The 20,371-nt window shown below is 44.9% G+C and overlaps 1 protein-coding gene across 1 annotated transcript in view; it reads left to right on the top strand.

The window, feature by feature from the left end:
* The window catches only part of LOC124795730 (F-box/LRR-repeat protein 7-like), a 228,987-nt gene that overhangs the window by 9,125 nt on the left and 199,491 nt on the right, over positions 1-20,371 (top strand). Inside the window, exons 2-4 of the mRNA XM_047259813.1 lie at positions 1,055-1,348; positions 14,056-14,288; positions 18,489-18,688. Coding sequence (XP_047115769.1) covers positions 1,055-1,348; positions 14,056-14,288; positions 18,489-18,688 — 727 coding nt within the window. The remainder of the gene's footprint in view (positions 1-1,054; positions 1,349-14,055; positions 14,289-18,488; positions 18,689-20,371) is intronic.

Genomic DNA, 20,371 nt, shown 5'->3' with positions numbered 1-20,371 from the left:
TATGTAGGACATTTATTCCGTTTTCTTGTGCATCAGTTTTTTTGTTTTTTTGCATCAGCTTTGTGACTAGTTTAATTTGGCTTTCTCGACTGTGCCAACATCTTTATCTCAGAGTAGCACTTACGTACACCTCCTTGATTATTACTTGTAGGTATTCAAACTTCTATTTTGCCCTGTAATTTTTGCTCTTTTAGTACCACGCAAGTTACTACCTGGTGTAGTAAAATCATCAGGTCCCTTTCTCTAGACAGTGTTTTCTACATGCTTTTTCCTCGCCTATTCTGCTAAGAACCTCTTCATTTCTTACGGGTCGACTTAATTTTCAGCATTTTACTGTAGCACCATACTCAGACGCTTAGATTCTCCTCCTTTCCGGTTTCCCTCGCTCCGTGATCCACTTCAGTACAGTGCTGTGTTAAGACGCACATTCTCAGAAATTTTTTCCTCTTCGTTGATTCTGATAACTTGTTTCAGCGAGTGATCTCATCTCTCACTGTGCTCATTTATTCCTACATCCACGCATCGTCCTGAATGCGTGATTTTTGCAGAACTCCTTCAGTTTATCTGCCTTGAGATTTGAAATTCTGACGTTCAGTTCATTGCTAATGTCATGACTGCTACTCTTCATTACTTCCGTCTTTCTTTAACTTTCAGTCCGTATTTGTGGTCATTAGACTGTGATTCCATTCAAGAAGTTCTGAATTTTTTTCTTACTTTCACCGACGATGACTTTATTTCCATCATTTCCTTGCTGATGTATACGGTGAACTGTAGGGAAGAAAGACGGCATCCCCATCTTACGCCCCTTTGAATGTGAACCTTCCCCTCATCATTTATTTGTCAAGAATGTCACTTTGTAATATTTCACTAACAGATCTTGTTATTTACATTCTCGTTTACAAACGCCAACAGAACATACACAGATACCCGACTCCAGTTACCTGCAAGGCACTAGTTATTTATGGATGACCCCATTAACTTGCGCTCGGTGATCGCAGTTATCAACTGACAGTCAATGGGCTGTACTAGATTCGCGCACTTGGTATCCTTGCAGGCGTACCAGCTCCGGGCGTCGCCGTCGTTGGAGCACCAAGCGTACCACCACAAGCTCGGGAGGTCGTCGCCGGCGCTGGACCACCGCCAGGGCTACCACCACCAGCTGGAGCAGAGTTACCACCTGCTGAGCCGCAGGTCGCCGTCGCCGTCGCCGCCGCCGCCCTGCTACCACCAGGCCTACCACCACAAGCTGGGCCGCGCGTCGCCGTCTCTCGACCAGGGCTACCACACCCTCGTCTCCCCCAGCCCGGGGCCCTCCACGCCGGGGCCCTGGGTCGAGCCTGCCAGCAAGGTGCGTGAGTAGCTGGCTTATGCAGTGAGCTAATCAGTATAGTCCTGTGATCAAAGGTGGAAGGAGGGGAACCACATTGATATTATGATTATGTTATCAGAGCTCTTAGCTTATGTTTGAAAGGAATGTGTACTATGTGATCAAAAGTGTCCGGACACCTGGCTGAAAGTGACTTACAAGTTCGTGGCGCGCTCCATCGGTAATGCTGGAATTCAGTATGGTGTTAGTCTACCCTTAGTCTTGATGACAGCTTCCACTGTCTCAGGCATACATTCAGCCAGGTGCTGGAAGGTTTCTTGGGGAACAGCAGCCCATTCTTCACGGAGTACTGCGCTGAGGAGAGGTATCGATGTCGGTCGGTGAGTCCTGGCCGGAAGTCGGCGTTCTAAAACATCCTAAAGGTGTTCTATAGGATTCATGTCAGAATAGTGCGCAGGCCAGTCCATTACAGGGATGTTACTGTCATGTGACCTCTCCGCCGCAGGCCGTGCATTATGAAAAGGTGCTCGATCGTGTTGAAAGGTGCGTCGCCAACCCCGAATTGCTCTTCAGCAGTGGGAAGCAAGAAGATGCTTAAAACATGAATTTAGGCCTGTGCTGTGATAGTGCTACGCAAAACAACAAGGGGTTTTAGCCCCCTCCATGGAAAACACGACCACACTAGAACACCACCGCCTCCGAGTTCTACTGTTGACGCTACACACGCTGACAGTCGACGTCCTCCGGGCATTCGCCATACCCACACCCTGTCATCGGATCGCCACATTGCGGACCGTGATTCGTCATTCCACACAACATTTTTCCACTGTTCAATCGTCCAATGTTTACGCTCCTTACACCAAGCGAGGCGTCGTTTGGCATTTAGCGGCAAGATGTGTGGCTTATGAGCAGCTGCTCAACCATGAAATCCAAGTTTTCTCACCTCCAGCCTAACTGTCATAGTACTTGCAGTGGATCTGATGCAGTTTGGAATTCCTGTGTGATGGTCTGAATAGGTGTTTACCTATTACACATTACGACCCTCTTCAACTGTCGGCGGTATCTGTCAGTCAACAGACGAGGTGGACTGTATGCTTTTGTGCTGTTCGTGTCCCTTCACGTTTCCACTTCACCATCACATCGGACAGAGTGGACCTAGGGATGTTTAAGAGTGTGGAAATCTCGCGTACAAAGTATGTCATAAGTGACACCCAATCACCTGACTACGTTCGAAGTCCGCGTGTTCCGTGGAGCACCCCATTCTGCTCTCTCACGATGTCTAATGGCTACTGAGTTCGCTGATATGGAGTACCTGGCAGTAGGCGGCAGCACAATGCACCTAATATGAAAAAAGTATGTCTCTGGGGGTGCCAGGATACTTTTGATCACATAGTGTATTTAAAACTATATCCTCGAAGGCTGTAGTGAAGTAAACCCGTTCTTTATGCGTCACTTTAAGTTCACAAATATCAACTATCAATCGACCTACATCTGCACCTGTACTCCGCAAACTACCTTACGGTGCGTGGGTTACATCTGTTGTCACCACCATTTCACCCATCCCTCTCCATTTGAAAATAGCTCGTAATAATTTCTTCGTCGTGGTCATTTCGCAAGACGTATATGGCAAGAAGTAACGCTCTCTGAGTTTGAACTGTAAAATCACTCTATGATGCATAACGCCCCTCATGTAACGTCTGACACTTGATTTGAGTATCCCCATAACACTCTCGCGCCTACTTAGCAATCCAGTGACGAAACGGGCCTGTGTTTTTTAGATCTTCTCTACGTAATAAGGCGTGTGAGCAGTTCTCAAAATCGCTCGAACAAGAGTTTTGTAAACAACCTCTCATGGAGGTATACCGTCCAGTCACATTAATGTTATTAGTGCCAACGTTCGATGTCAACATGCAGTGACCACCCACAGTCGACAGGTGGCAACACTGACAGGGGAGAGTATATAAAGCGTGTTGGAGAAGGGGGTGGGGGGGTGCGGAGAAACAGTGCAGTCATTGTCGTAATGGGGAAAAAGCTGATCATTGGCTCTCATGCAAAGGGTGGACGCATTTTTTAAACGGCTATTTTTTTTAACTTTTCGCGTGCCATCGTGGTTAAAGAACACCACTGATGGCTAAATGATGCTATCCAAACCCGGCACTGAGGCATCTGTATTGAACCACGGTCCATAGATGACTAGGATGAACGCCTCCTGCTGAAATGTGTACGGGCGAATAGATGTGCAACTGCTGAGCAACTGACCGCCGATATGTACCAAGGGGTACCAACATTGGCTCCGCAGCAGGCTCCCAGGTCATGCACTCATGCTGACTGCTGTTCATCGGCAACGAAGGCTGGAATTTGCACGCAAACACCGCAGCTGGACGTCCACTGGTGGCGACAGGTGGCTTAATCTATGTTTTAGCCCCCATGGGGTAGATTACTGTAGGCTTGTATGGCGTGAAACTTCTGAAAGCAAACACCCTGCAACAATTGTAGGAAGGATCTATCCCGGAGAAGGGAGCGTTATTACTCTGGAAGGCGCTCTGGATCAACACAAGTATGCATCTGTCCTTGGGGATCGTGTCCATTCCTGTACGCAGTTTGCTTTGGCTCGGCACGATTGCATGTACCAGCAGGAGAATGCAACCTGTGAGACAAGTCGCAGCGTACGTGGCTGGTTCGAAGAGTACCAGGATGGTTTTATCGTACTCGTCTGGCCACCAAGTTGTCCGAATTCAAACCCAATCGCGAATCTGTGGGATCAACTCGAGCGGGGTGTTCGCTCCATGGATCCTCAACCGATAAATCTAGTGCAACTGGCCACGCTATGGGAGTCAGCATGGCTCCAAATCCTTACCTTTGCCTTCCAGAACCTCTTTTACTCTTTGCCTACACCTCTCGCAGGGCTTTGCGTTGCAAAAGGTGGTTATTGAGGCTTTATACAGGTGGTCACATTAATATAATTGACAGTACACAATTGCTTAATATAGTTCCAGTGAATTTCAGCCTGTTACCTTCCTTTCCCACAGTTAGTTTATGTGGTCATGCTAGCTTAAGTCGCTCGAGACAGATATTCCTAAATATCTCACGGTTGTTGGAGTTTTCAGTGGTTTACTAACAAAAGTGAAATAGTGCAGTACTGGGTCTCTTCACGTATTTGTACACAATACGTAATATTTGCTTACGTTTAGAGTCAACTGACATTCCCTGCACCTATCTTCGATCCTCCGCAGGTCTTCCTGTACTTATTAGTTCCTTCATTTTCGGAGAGTGCTTGTATCCCGCAACTGTATATTCAGTTAAGGAAACAACTGTCCAGTTGTTGATGTGAACTTCATTTAAGTCCGCTACCGGATTAGGCTTTCCCATACAGGCTATTTGCGAGTGAAGCTGAAACTATCACGCTTCTTCTCCTTTTTCTGCTTCACAGGGTCGGCATGTTAATCTAGATTTGGCAATGTCAACGGTAAACAGTAGCCACACCTGCCCCTCTCCTCCCGGGACAGGTATTTGTGCATCCCATCTGTTTGCATTTAGTGTTACCCCACTGAGAGTACGAGAAGGTGTTGGCGAACAGTAAGTGAGTTGGGACGTGGGTAGCACATCGGTATTCACCTAGTAGGATGTGGAGAACCACTTAACCATCACATCAAGGCTCGTCAGCACACGAGGCCTCGTCGTTAACACGCCGGGTGGGCGGATCCGATCCGGGCCGGCGCTGCTCCCTGAATCCCGGAAGTCCCCGCACTAGAGAGCACGGCTACCCAGGCTGGTCTCGATCTGAAACTGCAGGGTTGAATGCATATTGTACTGGATGTATAGTGCGGTCGGAAACTGCCTGAAAAATTTGTAAGCGTGTTGTAGAGCGGTTTGTGATCAGAAGTAATTGTTAAGACAAAAATTCCGTGCTTTACACCGTTTCCTAGTTATTTACCATTAATGTTTGCCAGTAAGTTCGTCACTCGCTCAAATTCAAACATGCTGCCAGAGGTGGTTTCGCCAAACGTGTTCTTCGTTTGGTTTTCTCAAAAGAACATACGTAGCTTCTGCTCACCTATCTTAAATCTATACTTTAAAAAAAGGAATATTTTAACTGTTAACGAGCATTTCAACAAATGGTTGCTCACACACCCACAGACGACCGTGCATTACCGCATTGTAGCACGTGAAGGTGCTTGAATTTGTGTACGACGACCTGATTGATCAGCTGCAGTGCTAAATAATGTGGAAACGGTGCAGTGTATGGAGTTTTTTCCTTAAGCTTTATTTCTCACCTCAATCTCTGCAGCAGCACCCTTACAAGATTTTCGGGCTGTTTGTAATCACCTTATTTAATTATGTGCATAATAGACGCCAAAAATTACGATTGTGTACAGTATAAGTACAGAAAAAATATATATCTTAAATTGTGTTGCTGTGGAGCAACGTCAAATGATAAAGAAGTAAAGGTCGGTTGTGTTTAAATATTTTATGCCCAATTATATAGTGAGAAAAATGAGCGTGTCATGATTCTGAAAACTCTACAGTTAGATACATTAAAAGTATGCCTTAATTTCAATAATAGTTATATTCTTACATGTTCCAAATTTCGTGCTATGCCAATAGAAAGATAAAATTTTTTTGGATTGGATTCTTATGCGCAAGGTGGACTGCTTACAGAAACGTTTACTAACTCTTGGATTAGATGCAACTATGAAATTCTTTCAGCAGTGTGTGTGTGTGTGTGTGTGTGTGTGTGTGTGTGTGTGTGGTGAGGGGGGGACGGGAGGGGGGCCACCGACCCTGCATCTTCCATTGAGCATGAGGAATGTGGGATGGAGTCTGTTCGGATATCGTGAGAAGATCGAAGCTATCGTCTTCACTTGTACAGTATTTAAAAGGTGAGAATGTATTTTTCGATGCAGGAGACATTAAAATGATATGATATTCGACTTTCGCTGTAAACAATAACCACCGAAAGCTGCTGAGAGTTTTTATTTTTCTTATTCCGCAGTTATATTCAACCATGACGTCATTGTCTGGCAGAACGTTAAAGATTTTTCATAGTGAATCCCAGATGTCTACAATTTTGAAATATAATCCATAACTATAAATCATTGGACACAAAAATACAAGTGTGATAAATGAATGAGCCATGTTGTTTCATGGTAGTAATTATTTACAAAGAAATTTCTTTCATAGCAATGGGTGTTGGACGTTTTGATGAAAATTTTATGTTCATATATTATCGGGAAACATTCTAAAGTTTCAATAGTTTCTTACTTGGGGGCGGCCAATTACGACTCTTGGAGTCCTAGCGCTTTCTGTTTCTCCCAGTGTCTTCTTACTTACTAGTCTAATAAAGTTAGTGTGATTACTTGTGAAGCCGAAGAATTGTATTCCATCAAAGAATTCGCTTTCGGCTCGTAACGGGCATTACAGGATAAAGAAAAGAATACGGCCCACCTGTTCAAGTACTAGCGCGTAAATGCAGGTCACCACACGTCTGTAGCTGCAGTCTCTCTTTTATCCGAACTGACAGCTGTTTTTGTGACATAAATCTATGCTTTTTACAGTCCCACTACTCGGTTTTGTCATACTGAAAAGCGAACTACGTTGGCTTTCCTTATTCGAACACTCGTAGCTAGCGCCACGTGGCTACGTCCAATTATCTCAGTATTACTTCTGGGTTCTTCTCAGTCATGGCATTATAAACCACCAAATTACGGGATTTTTTGGGACTGTAATAGTGCCGTTCCTTTAGCCTTGATTGCAGAGATAATCGTATTTCAAGCATACAATTCCGCTTGACGGAAATAAAAACCACAGGATTAAATCTATGGTCTGATAATAAAATGGAGTCATCGGCGTGCCATAAAACTTTTATATAACCCATTCCCTCTCTAAGGCCCGTTTGATAGTCGGCACTTGTGGTAATTTCGTTTTCCGCTAAGTTTATGGCCGTTCTTATGTTATTTTCATTTTGGTAGATGTCTTATCTTTACCAGGTTTTTGCCGCGACGATCCGAAAAAAGAATTTTTTTAAATGCTGGTACTCATGTCAAAAATACGTCTGTGAATGTTACTTTATAAAGGGCGACTCTCTACTACTAAGATATGACCCACAAAACTGAATCAGACAATCTAATACGCCAGTTATCCCAAAATTTACACTGCAGTTACGGAACATGGCCGATACCAAATAGGTTTGATGTTGTTCTGTGAATGTGATGTATTCAGTCGAATTCTTTATTCAGCAACCTGTAGTTGAATTTGAGAAATGGGGAACTCATTCGGTACTGAAAAGTCCCCTAATATTCTTTTATTTTCGTTCCCACTTGGCTGTGTGAAGACGTCAATGAGCCACTGCTACAAATGTCATCCGACAAAAATATCATTCTCTTTTGAAGCTTTCCCTTTTAAATGAGAATGAATTTGTTTTTGCGGAATGGAAAATAGCGTAACGATAAAATATGACTTACAATTTTTTTATTTTTTTATCAGGTTGCGTGGAACATGCAAGCTAAAGACTTTTCCATAGAACGAGTCAGTACATAGTGTCCAGAATTTCGAGTACAAAATTTACAAACGAAAGAACTAAAGAATTAACAAAAAACGAAATAAAATATACATGTAAGTCATCAATGTGTAAGAGGATATCTGTACAGAATAGAAATAGTATGGCAAGATTATGGTTCTGTTTTTGATCTGGCTTTGTTACTGTGCTTCCTGCGTTTCTCCGAGTGACACCAGGGTCTCACGTGTGATACTTTCCTTAATTCTTGTAAAAATATGGGACCGTTCCACTGAGAAACCTCAATTATGACTGCAACCAGCTCGAATGTAGAGTACGACCGTCGTTGTCAGCACCAGTGGCATTTCTATAGGCATGCGTCCGATTCGTAATACTGTGATACTGGCCAACGTAACGGGCATTATTGCAAGTGCTTTTTGTCATGGTCATGTATTTACTGAAAAATGCGTCAGCTTGATGAAGGTAACGTTGGTCAGTACAACAACAGGACGACTCGGTAAGCTCGAGGAATAAGTGATGTTGGAATCATCTTCACCTCTTCCATTGGTTGCACCCGACGTCGTAATTTCATTCTTCGGCGACACAGTCGGTGGGAGATATTACGCATCTAGCAAACACTGGCTATAATGTACAGCTCTTCATAGCGTAACTTAATTACTTTAATATTTACCCAGGTGACTTCTTAAAGATGAGTGAAGCCCATTCCACATCGTTCTGGTTCAAATAGTTAAAATGGCTCTGAGCACTATGGGACTTAACATCCGAGGTCATCCGTCCCCTAAACTTGCGAATACATCTGTTATGTTTTATCGGTATCGACTTATAGTTGTGCAATAACCCCAGACGCCGGCCGGAGTGGCCGAGCGGTTCTAGGCGCTTCAGTCTGAGACCGCTACTGTCGCAGGTTCGAATCCTTCCTCGGGCATGGACGTGTGTGATGTTCTTAGGTTAGTTAGGTTAAAGTAGTTCTAAGTTCTAGGGGACTGCTGACCCCAGAAGTTAAGTCCCATAGTGCTCAGAGCCATTTGAACCATTTCAGTCGTTCGCAGTCAGTGATCAATCAATCATCCAGACTGTTGCCTCTGCAACTACTCGAACCTGCGACGGTAGCGGTCTCGTGGTTCCAGACTGAAGTGCCTAGAACCGCTCGGCCACAACGGCCGGTGCGAACGGCTGAAAGCAACAGGAAGATAGAGTGGTAAAATGATGACGGTGTCCTCTTGAGTAAAATATTTCGGAGCTAAAATAGTCCCCTATTAGAATTTCTGGTGGTGGGGCGGTGGGGGGTTCAAAAATGGCTCTGAGCACTATGAGACTCAACTGCTGTGGTCATAAGTCCCCTAGAACTTAGAACTACTTAAACCTAACCTAAGGACATCACAAACATCCATGCCCGAGGCAGGATTCGAACCTGCGACCGTAGTGGTCGTGCGGTTAGAGACCTTAATTGCACAGACACTAATTTAATCATCGTTAACTCTAGGTTTAAGAATCATGAACGTAGTTTCTCTACACGGAAGAGACCTAGAGACACCGGAAGGTTTCAGATTGATAAGACAGAGATTTCGGAGATTTTAAATTTTAATAGATTTACAGGGGCAGATGTGGACTGTGTCTACAATTTATTGGTTGTAAACTGGAGATTAAAACAGAAAAAAATTGCAGAAAAGTAGGAAATTAAGGAAATGGGACCTGGATAAGCTGAAAGAACCGGAGGCTGTTGAGAGTTTCAAAGGAAACAGTGGGCAAAGGTTGACTAGAACCGGGGAAAGGAATAAAGTAGAAGACGAATGGGTAGCTTTGAGAGGTGAAACAGTGAAGGCAGCAGAAGATCAAATAGATAAAAATACAAGGCCTAGTAGAAATCCTGGGATAACACAGGAAGTTTTGAATGTAATTGATGAAAGGTGAAAATATAAAAATGCAAGAAAGGAAGAGGGCGAAAGAGAATACAAACGTCTAAAAAATGAGATTGATCAAAAGAGCGAAATGGTTAAGCAGGAGTGTCTAGAGGACAAATGTGAGGATTTAGAAGCATGTTTCATTAGAGGGCAAACAGATACCGCCTACAGGAAAATTAAAGAGATTTTTGGAGAAAAGAGAAGCACCTGAATGAATATCAAGAGGTCAGACGGCAAACCAGTACTTAGCAAAGAAGGGAAACCTGAAAGGCGGAGGGAGTATATAGGAGGTCTGTACAAGGGAAATGAACTTGAAGGCAATTTTATAGAAACGGGAGAGGACGTAGACGAAGGTGAGATGTAAGATATGATGCTGAGAGAAGAATGTGACAGGCCCTTGGAGTCAGAACTACTGATAGCATTGGGGGAGCCAGCCATGACAGAACTCTTCCACCTGGAGTGTAAGATGTATGAGACAGACGAAATACCCTCAGACTTCAAGAAGAATGTAACAATTCGAAAGAAAGCAGTGGTTGACAAGTAAAAAAATTACCGAAATATCGGTTTAATAAGTCATGGTTGCAAAATACTGGCACAATTCTTTACAGAGGAATGAAAAAACTGATAGAAGCCGACTGGACGGCAGAATAACTGATGATGGTCGAAGTAGAGAGGATATAATATGTAGACCGGTAATGGCAAGAAAAGCGTTTCTGAAGAAGAGAAAGTTGTTAACATCGAGTAGAGATTTAACTGTCAGGAAGTCTTTCTTGAAAGTATTTGCATGTAGTGTGGCCATGTATGCAAGTGAAACATGAACGACAAATAGTTTAGACAAGGGGAGAATATAAGCTTTTGAATTGCGGCGCTACAGAAGAATGTTGAAGATTATGTGGGTAGATCACGTAACTAATGAGGAAGTACTGAATAGAACTGCGGAGACAAAAATTCTGTGGCACAACGTGACTAAAGAGAGGGATCGGTTGGTAGGACACACCCTGAGGCATCAAGGGATCATCAGTTTAGTTAATGAAGGGAGGCGCGTTGGATAAAAATCGTAGTGGGAGATCAAGAGCTGAATACGCTAAGCAGATTCAGAAGTATGTAGGCTGCAGCAGTTACTCGTAGATCAAGAGACTTGCACGGGATAGAGTAGCATGGAGAGCTGCATCAAACCAATCTTTGGACTGAAGATCACAATAACATTCTTCACATTGCAGTTTCAGCATATTTGTACAGATGTCATACGTAGCATTATACGTTACACTGTCGCCGCTGATTTAATCATCGATCCATTTATTTTATCACTGTAAAGCTAACTGATATACCCATAGCGGTAGTGTAAAGCACGGATTTCCACTACATCCGTTCCACTAGCAGCATTATTCCAGGATACCCTATGAATAATTTTCTGGTTGTATTATTTGGAAATTATTGGCAGGTGGGAAATCATAGTAAGGTCAGTTTGATGTAACGAGTAGTGTATGGTAAAGAGCTCATATGATAAATGCCTTTGTTTCTATTCCATAGCGTTTATACCGCCTAGTAACCGGCACGATTTTTCACAGTTTGTCCGCCTCTTTAGCTCAGTAGTCAATGTGTCCGGCTACTGTGCGGAGAATCTAGCTTCGATTCCTGGTACTGCCAGTGATTTTTCCTTGATGGGGGACTGGAATAGGTAGCACTCAGCCTCGTGATCCTAGCTGAGGAACTAAATGAGTAAGAAGTAGCGGATCCGATTTCGAGAAAGCCCACAACGGTCGGGAGAGCGGCGTGCTGAACCAACGCCCATCCATACCGCATTCAGTGATCACATTGACCCCATGGCAGGGCGGTAGGGCGTTCCCGACTGGCCCACTAGGGCCAGAACGCGGAGCTTTGTTTGCTTTTTTTAAAAATTTGTATTAGGCTTCCCGTGCCTCAACCGGTAAAAATGGATCCCTTCAGGATCCATATTGGTGTCCGTCTGTCTGTCTATCCGACTGTTCAAAACCCTATTTATGAGAAACAGGTGGACGTAGCAAGCTGAAATTTGTCGCGTATTAAGGTTACGGTCCCTTGGCGACGTAAAAAAGTCAACGCAAGCAAAAGATACGCCCATGTATGTCACATATTTTGACACTCGCTAACACAGTCATCAAAACCTACCGGGTAATTCCCGTTGACCTAGAATCATGAAATTTGGCGAGAAGCAAGGTTTCGCACTACAACCAAAGGAAAAAATACAAAAATAGTTAATCTGCAATTATATTACCCGAAACAAAATGGTTTTGTGATTTCATATTCGACTGACTGTTTGTCTGTCTGCCTGTCCGTGTCTTAAAACCTATTTTTCTCGGAAATGGATAGACGTATCAAGTTGAAATTTATGTCACATGCTATAGTCATGCTCCTTTGGTGGATTAATAAACATTAGCATATGTCAGAACATTCAAAAGATGCACGTACCTCGATTCTCGCAAACTCACTCATCACAACTATAGGGTACTTTCCGTTCACCTACCTAGAATTACGAAATTTGGCAAGAAGCAAAGCTTCACTGTACAAGTAAATGAAAAATCATCAAACTGTTAATTTGTAATTATATCACATGAAAAACAGTTATCAAAGTGCCTGTCCGTTCCTCAGTTAAGCTACTAGTTTCTGTAATCATTTGGTGATGTAACACTGTTAAGCTTCTAGATCAGTGCAGTCAACAGATACGGCCATTTATGTCACATGTTTTGATACTCGCAACCTGTCTCATTAAAACCTAGAGGGTACTTGCCCTTGACATTGAACCATTAAGTTTGGTAAGAAGAAAGATTTCAGAGCACAAGTAAATTAAAAAAGGAATTTGTACTTATATCACACGAAAAATTATTATACTATGATGTGTTACCCGACTTCGAATTTAAAATTAAAGCCGGCCGCGGTGGTCTAGCGGTTCTAGGCGCTCAGTCCGGAACCGCGCGACTGCTACGGTCGCAGGTTCGAATCCTGCCTCGGGCATGGATGTGTGTGATGTCCTTAGGTTAGTTAGGTTTAAGTAGTTCTAAGTTCTAGGGGACTGATGACCACAGATGTTAAGTCCCATAGTGCTCAGAGCCATTTGAACCATTTTTTAAAATTAAAACGTTCTCGAAAGTCTTGGAATTCCTGGGACCGATATCTTACGAGTATCAATGTCGATAACAGGAAACAATCGTCGAAGTCCTCGAGTCCCAGAAAGGATGAACTTTTTATAAACGTAATTAAATTTGTGCGAAAACCTTAGTGCGCGCGTCTAGTCAACTTTTTTTCTTCAGATGTGGCGCATGTATATATATAACATGGCTGTGATCAGCAACCGTAATAATTACAGTGTCACAAATTTCCAGCCAACCGGTTACAAATAGAAATAAAATTCTTTAACTAGTTTTCAACGCCAACTAGGGCCGCCTTCTTCAGAAGAAACTGTTACCTTACACGTGGTTAAAAGGATATTTGAGCGACATCGCTCTAGTCAAAACATTAAAACCACAATTAAAACATTTTCCACCTGAATACATAACAGGTATAGTCAAAACTTTAAAACAATATGTAAATATGCCACTAAGGACACTGCAGTGCTATAGGACAAGAGTAAGTAACAGCAATATCTATTTGTTACTTAACTAAGTGTCTGCATGCCGTTCCTGGCGGCACATTCGTCAAGGTAACCAAGGGAGAGAACTCCCATGTGCCGTGTGTAAATCGTGCAATCTCTGCTCTGTGTGTTGTTGTATTTTATGTTTTTGGGGGTTTCATTCTCTGAGACGAATAGGAATCGCTAAAAAACAACACTAAGACTGCCCAGTATGTGATACGTTTATCCCCTCTATCTTGAAAGCTAGCACGCTGCGCGTTATGCTACACGAGCATGTGTTTTAAGATAAAGGCCTATGAAAGTAAAGGCCAGTTATGTCGAGTGATGCTGGAGGACTTAGACTGGGAAATGAAACAGTGAGGAATTTCACTACTTGGGCAGCAAAAAAATGGTTCAAATGGTTCTGAACACTTTGGGACTTAACATCCGAGGTTATCAGTACGCTAGACATAGGACTACTTAAACCTAACTAACTTAACGACATCACACACATCCATGCCCGAGGCAGGATTCGAACCTGCGACCGAAGCAGCCGTGTGGTTCCGGACTGAAGTGCCTAGAAATGCTCGGCCACCACGGCCGGCGACTTGGGCAGCAAAATGAGGACGATGGCACTATTGAGTACGATATAAAATGTCATAACGGATGCTGCCTCCCAGTGACTCGTGTTCCGGTTTTGCGTCAGTGTTGTGGTTCACTGTTGCAGACGAAGGCGTCGTCGTCGTCGTCGTCGTCGTCGTGCCGCAACCCGTGGGAGCGGCTGCCGGACGAGGCGGTGGTGCGCATCTTCTCGTGGCTGGACGCGGTCGAGCTGAGCGCATGCGCGCGCGTCTGCCGCCGCTTCAACGTGCTCGCGTGGCAGCCGCAGCTGTGGCGCGTCGTGCGCCTGCGCGGCGACCGCGTCTGCGCCGACAAGGCGCTGCGGGCAGTCCTCCGCAGGTACGTGCACCGCGTCCATCCGCTGTCGTGGGCCGACGACATCACCTTCCTCGCCCTCCACCAAATTCGAGGATCTTCTCCCTCCAGATACACGTCTATAACTTCACCTACTTGTCTAACCTCTGCTGTCTCGTAATCAGTCCTATAAAAACCCAGACGACACTCACAGGACCCAAGTCCCGCAGCTTTCCTCTTCTTGACTTCTGCCTCACTTGTATCAATAACCACGCAATCGATGTTACTAACATTCTCAAATGTTGTTGACTTACTCGAGGTCGGAAACTACCATTGCGCCCCAGCCATCAAAAATCCACAATAGACTAAAGTTACGAGGGACGTTCAGTAAAAAGAAAGCACTCTGTCTTCAGGCCACGAATGGCCTACCGGGACTATCCGACCGCCGTGTCATCCCCAGTGGAGGATGCGGATAGGAGGGGCGTGGGGTCAGCACACCGCTCTCCCGGTCGTAAGATGGTATTCTTGACCGAAGCCGCTGCTATTCGGTCGAGTAGCTCCTCAATTGACATCACGAGGCTGAGTGCACCCCGAAAAATGGCAACAGCGCACGGCGGCCTGGATGGTCACCCATCCAAGTGCCGACCACGCCCGACAGCGCTTAACTTCGGTGATATCACGGGAACCGGTGTAGCCACTGCGGCAAGGCCGTTGCACGTTCAATAAATAATGGAACATATTTTTTTCTCTGACAGCTTTGACTGAAAACAAGCAGAATGTGTTGTGGGACATCGTGCACTATTCCTGCTTCATCACCTATAGTTTCACGAAGTTCCTACTGGCGGCGCCGTTACACGAAGCTTTCAAAATACCGACCGTAACGTAAGAGCGTTCCAACCAGAGAGCTGCCATTGAGTTTATTCTGGCGGAAAACCAGAGCATCGCAGAATTTCATAGGCGCTTGCAGAATGTCTACGGAGACCTGGCATTGAACAAAAGCACAGCGAGTCGTTGGACGAGGCATCTGTCATCATCGCAACGAGGTCACGCAAACGTGTTCAGCCTCCAGAGTGCCATGCGGTGGCACACATCTGTTAATCCTGCAATCGGGCTGTTGCGGACGCATTCATTTGCGGTGATCGACGGATCACAAACACCTCGCTTCTAAACTGGCCGTCCATCCTTGGGGTAGTCAAATGTGTGTGCCCACTGCGTTTCTCGCCCCCCTTACACAAGACCATAAGGATCAACGAAGGACCACCTGTGCGGAATTTCTTGCGCCTTACAAGGCTGACGGTGACAATTTTTTGTCGAATATCGTCAAAGGCGATTTCCGTGTGTTTGGCCCAATGAAGGATGGACTACGCGGGAAGCAGTACGTGGATGATGGGGCGGTTATCGTTGCACAAGACGTTGGATCCAACATCGACCAGTAGAGAGGTACCATGCAAGCATGAAGGGCCTCATAGTAAGACCGTCGCACTAATTTTGAAGCCAAAAGAATGGGGAATAATATGGTGTATTGGAATCCAGATAAAACCAACCTGCTTTTAGGAAAAAAAAAGATGTTGCATTACTTACTGGACGCCCCTCGTCCGACATTAACGGACCATAGATGAATGCTCTACACCTATGAAAGCCTTATTGAATCCATTCTCAGCTTTGCCACCTTAGCCTGGAGCTCTGCACCCCCAAAACTTGGGCATTTCTGGCACGTACTAGAATGCCATGCATTCCATCTCACCCTCCATATCCATCTTCCTTTCATAGTACCACTTGAGTACTCGAACATCTTCGCAAATACTACACATTCTGCAACCTCGCAGATCAAAACCTAAGTATCTTCCTAATCTTCTCTAATCAAGGGCTGCTAATGCGCCCATACCTCTCAATCTTCTTTCATCTTCACGCCCACGGCACCTATCCCTGCCAATATCAACTGGCTCCCACTATCTCCCAAAAATCTTCTACCAGCTGTAGTTCTAGCCTACATATCCTTTTCCTTAGATCAAGGCGCCAGTACCGTATCGAGCCTTCTGAACAAACATCCCGCCTTCATTTATACATCCCAGTTCCCAACCCAACGTCATTTCTCCATTCCTAGACACAGGAAACCATCCCCCATCCCTCCCAGTCCAGTGTGGAGCAAATGAAATTCGCATCCGTTGAAACTCCAATCAGTGAAATCCATTTAATTTCATACTTTCTAACTAGTCGTCCACCTTGCATAAGAACTAAAACCCATTACGAAATTTCCATCCAGCTGTTGCTGTGCACAAAGGCGTATACTAACACCGCGCCTTTACCTCATGTATACTGTCGACGCCCCAAAACGAAAGCCACGTGTATACCTATTCAATTTCGACGACGACACTGTCCTCCTTGCAGTCCTTCCTGCCCTCCTTTCACCCCAAGTATCCATCCAACTCTATCTGGAAAACATAATACCCTGGTTAATCGTATGGTACCATCAATCCAGCGTAAACTCAAGCAATAATCGTAGGGAAAATGATCCAAGCATTTAATCGCAGGAGCCTTTACGCCATAATTAACAACCATTAAATCCACAAATCTAAAACACTAAATCACACTGGACTAACTCGATGAAAAACTAACTTGAAATCTTCAGCAATTAAGCGCTAAAGAAGGCTACGTGAGACTAAAAGTGGTAACCGGCTGGAAACGAGGTTTAAATCCCACGAGCATCATCCACACACACACACAAAAAAAACTTCATACGTCCTGTTGTTACTGATACGAACCTACAGCGTACCCTAAATACTTGGGGTATTTAACAGGCCAACTAGCCAAGATGGTGAGTGGAAGGCTGGGCTCGGTTGTGCCCAACCGAATTTTTTGAACTGTTTTCAAATTTATTTACATGCCTGCAAATAAAACTCAAACAATTTAGAAATGTAAATAACTAAACTGGTTTCCTTAAAACTAATAAATCGAATGTGAGCTGTCTTGCAATAAATGCGCTTCAATAAAGTCTGCCAAGTTTTAATATTAGCAACACTTAGTGCGGCAATAATATTAACTGGCACCCAACAGAATCTTAAATGAACACAATAAACCAAGGCATCAAAGGAAAGGATCAAAATCAATTATAGCAGCACAATACGAATGACAGCTTTTATTTGTCACTCTACACAAGCATCGTAGCAGCTCATAAAGCACGGGCCGAATATACTGTGTTGGCCAGGAACCCTCGCGTGCACTGGGCAGCCTCTTCAACCTCTCCAGCATCCCCACTCCCACCCTCCTTCCCCATTGACACCTCCCTCCCTCAACACACCACTTCTGCTTGATCCTTCCAGATCAAGAGTGATGTCCGCCACAGAGTTGCTGTTGGTTCCTCCAGAAACGAGTCATCATTTTTCAGGACACAACTGTCTGCTCATCAAGGAGCAACCAGCGCCCCCTAACTGGAGGAGCAGAACAGCGGCGGCCGCTTTAAACTCGGCGGGCCGTGACTGTTAATGAGCGTCCCGAATATCGGAACAGTTACATGTGATAATTTCCCACTCCTTCCAAATCCCGGAAATCATGTCCTGTGCCATATGATAAATCTCCCATTCTTCCTCAAACACGTGGAATAGCTTCACCAGTTCTATGCTTCCCACAAAATCAGATCTCAACACCTCTCTGTGTATGTCATACTTGAGAACCTTGATCTGCTGCCGCGTCTCTATTGTTACATACCACCTTCATTGTATCTCCACGCAGTCCATGTCTTTTCCCGTGGTAATTTCATCTACCAACCTGGACCAACAATGTCTTGATGAACTTGTGGATAGTGTGCCACGACGAACACTGGCATGCATCAATGCAAGAGGGCGTGCTACTGGGTACTACAGATACCGGTGTGTACAGCAATCTGGACCACTACCTCTGAAGGTCTCACTGTATGGTGGTACAACATGCAATGTGTGGTTTTCAAGAGCAATAAAAAGGGAGGAAATGATGTTTCTCTTTATCTCTATTCCAATTTTCTGTACAGGTTCCGGAACTATCGGAGCAGAGGTGATGCAAAACTTTTTTTGATATGTCTATGCAGGCCTGTCAAGTTGGTAATTTGGTGATGTACACAAGGCAGATAGCTGGTGACATACATACGGCTGAGTTTCGATGCTACAGCAAGCAGATGACGCAGTTGGTGACGGGCACACGGTGCATAGTTGGCTGGTGACGGTGAGTCAGCTGTAGCTGTGGTGATGGTGGAGCTGCAGGACTGTGTCGCAGGCTGGGCGTGCACGCGGCGGTGGAGCGGCTGCTGGTGAGCGACGGGGCGCGCGCCACGGACCGCGGCGTGGTGCTGGCGGCGCGCCGCTGCCCGCTGCTGACGCACCTCCAGCTGGCCGGCTGCGGCGCCAGCGTCTCCACCGGCGCCGTCGCCGAGGTCGCCACCCGCTGCGCCAACCTGCAGCACCTCGACCTCACCGGTGAGTCCGCCCCGCCACACTAGCGTCCAGAAGATACAAAGCAGGATGCATCCGCACCGTTACAGTAGTAATTTTGGGGCTCGATGCGCTTTTCGTGCAGGCTTGGTAGCTCGACCAATTCCAGGAGCAACGATTATCGTTCCGATCTGACTATGTAAGCGTAGACCAGATGTGACTTGAATTCATAGAATCGACAGAAATCGAGCGGTTGTTGTTGTTGTGGTCTTCAGTCCAGAGACTGGTTTGATGCAGCTCTCCATGCTACTCTATCCTGTGCAAGCTTCTTCATCTCCCAGTACCTACTGCAGCCTACATCCTTCTGAATCTGCTTAGTGTATTCATCTCTTGGTCTCCCTGTTCGATTTTTACCCTCCACGCTGCCCTCCAATACTAAATTGGTGATCCCTCGATGTCTCAGAACATGTTCTATCAACCGATCCGTTCTTCTAGTCAAGTTGTGCCACAAGCTCCTCTTCTCCCCAATTCTATTCAATACCTCCTCATTAGCTATGTGCAGTCTAATCTTCAGCATTCTTCTGTAGCACCACATTTCAAAAGCTTCTATTCTCTTCTTGTCTAAACTATTTATCGTCCACGTTTCACTTCCATACATGGCCACACTCCACACAAATACTTTCAGAAACGACTTCCTAACATTTAAATCTATACTCGATGTTAACAAATTTCTCTTCTTCAGAAACGCTTTCCTTGCAATTGCCAGTCTACATTTTATATCCTCCCTACTTCGACCATCATCAGTTATTTTGCTCCCCAAATAGCAAAACTCCTTGCTACTTTAAGTGTCTCATTTCCTAATCTAATTCCCTCAGCATCACCCAACTTAATTCGACTACATTCCATTATCCTCGTTTTGCTTTTGTTGATGTTCATCTTATACCCTCCTTTCAAGACACTGTCCATTCCGTTCAACTGCTCTTCCAAGTCCTTTGGTGTCTCTGACAGAATTACAATGTCATCGGCGAACCTCAAAGTTTTTATTTCTTCTCCATGGATTTTAATACCTACTCCGAACCTTTCTTTTGTTTCCTTTACTGCTTGCAATCGAGCGGTATACAACATGAAAATCATTTAAACCGACCAACTCTGGGAGGTTGTACAGGACACCAAAACAAACGTTTTTCCCTAATTTCACAATTACATGTGAGAATTATGAAACCCACAGAGGGCGTAATCTTTCTCAACACTCGTGCTACTGTGCACTCTATGAGTACCAATCAGATGAATGTAAGAATCGTCCTTCGTGAACAATTATTAATCCATTTCACTTCCAGCGTGTGCACAGCCCGGAACCAGATGATTATCCAATCAAAGCACAGCCTTTGCAGTGGTACCTGGCACAGCGTAAAATGCGTCTTACAATTCCGTCTGCTGTTTACAGATGAAGCAACTTTCTGGCGTCATTGGGTATTCAACATGCTCAATTCAATGTTTTGAGTGAAGTTAAGCTACAAGTCACACTTAGTAGCGCTCATCAGTTGCAGCTCTACGTGAATGTGTGGGTAGATGCTGTTGGTGACTATTTAATTGAGCCATTATCTCCTACCTACACCATTAAATGACAGGTATCATTACCAGGTCATGACTACTGCATTGCCAGAGTTGCTGGATGACGTGCCACTCGCTACAAGACAGCTCTTGTGTCTCCAGCATGACAGGCCGCCG

This window comes from Schistocerca piceifrons, chromosome 4 (assembly GCF_021461385.2).
Source record: "Schistocerca piceifrons isolate TAMUIC-IGC-003096 chromosome 4, iqSchPice1.1, whole genome shotgun sequence".
Classification (NCBI taxonomy): Eukaryota; Metazoa; Arthropoda; class Insecta; order Orthoptera; family Acrididae; genus Schistocerca; species Schistocerca piceifrons.
Note: the sequence above shows the minus strand (reverse complement) of the source record. Positions and strands in the feature narration are given on the sequence as shown.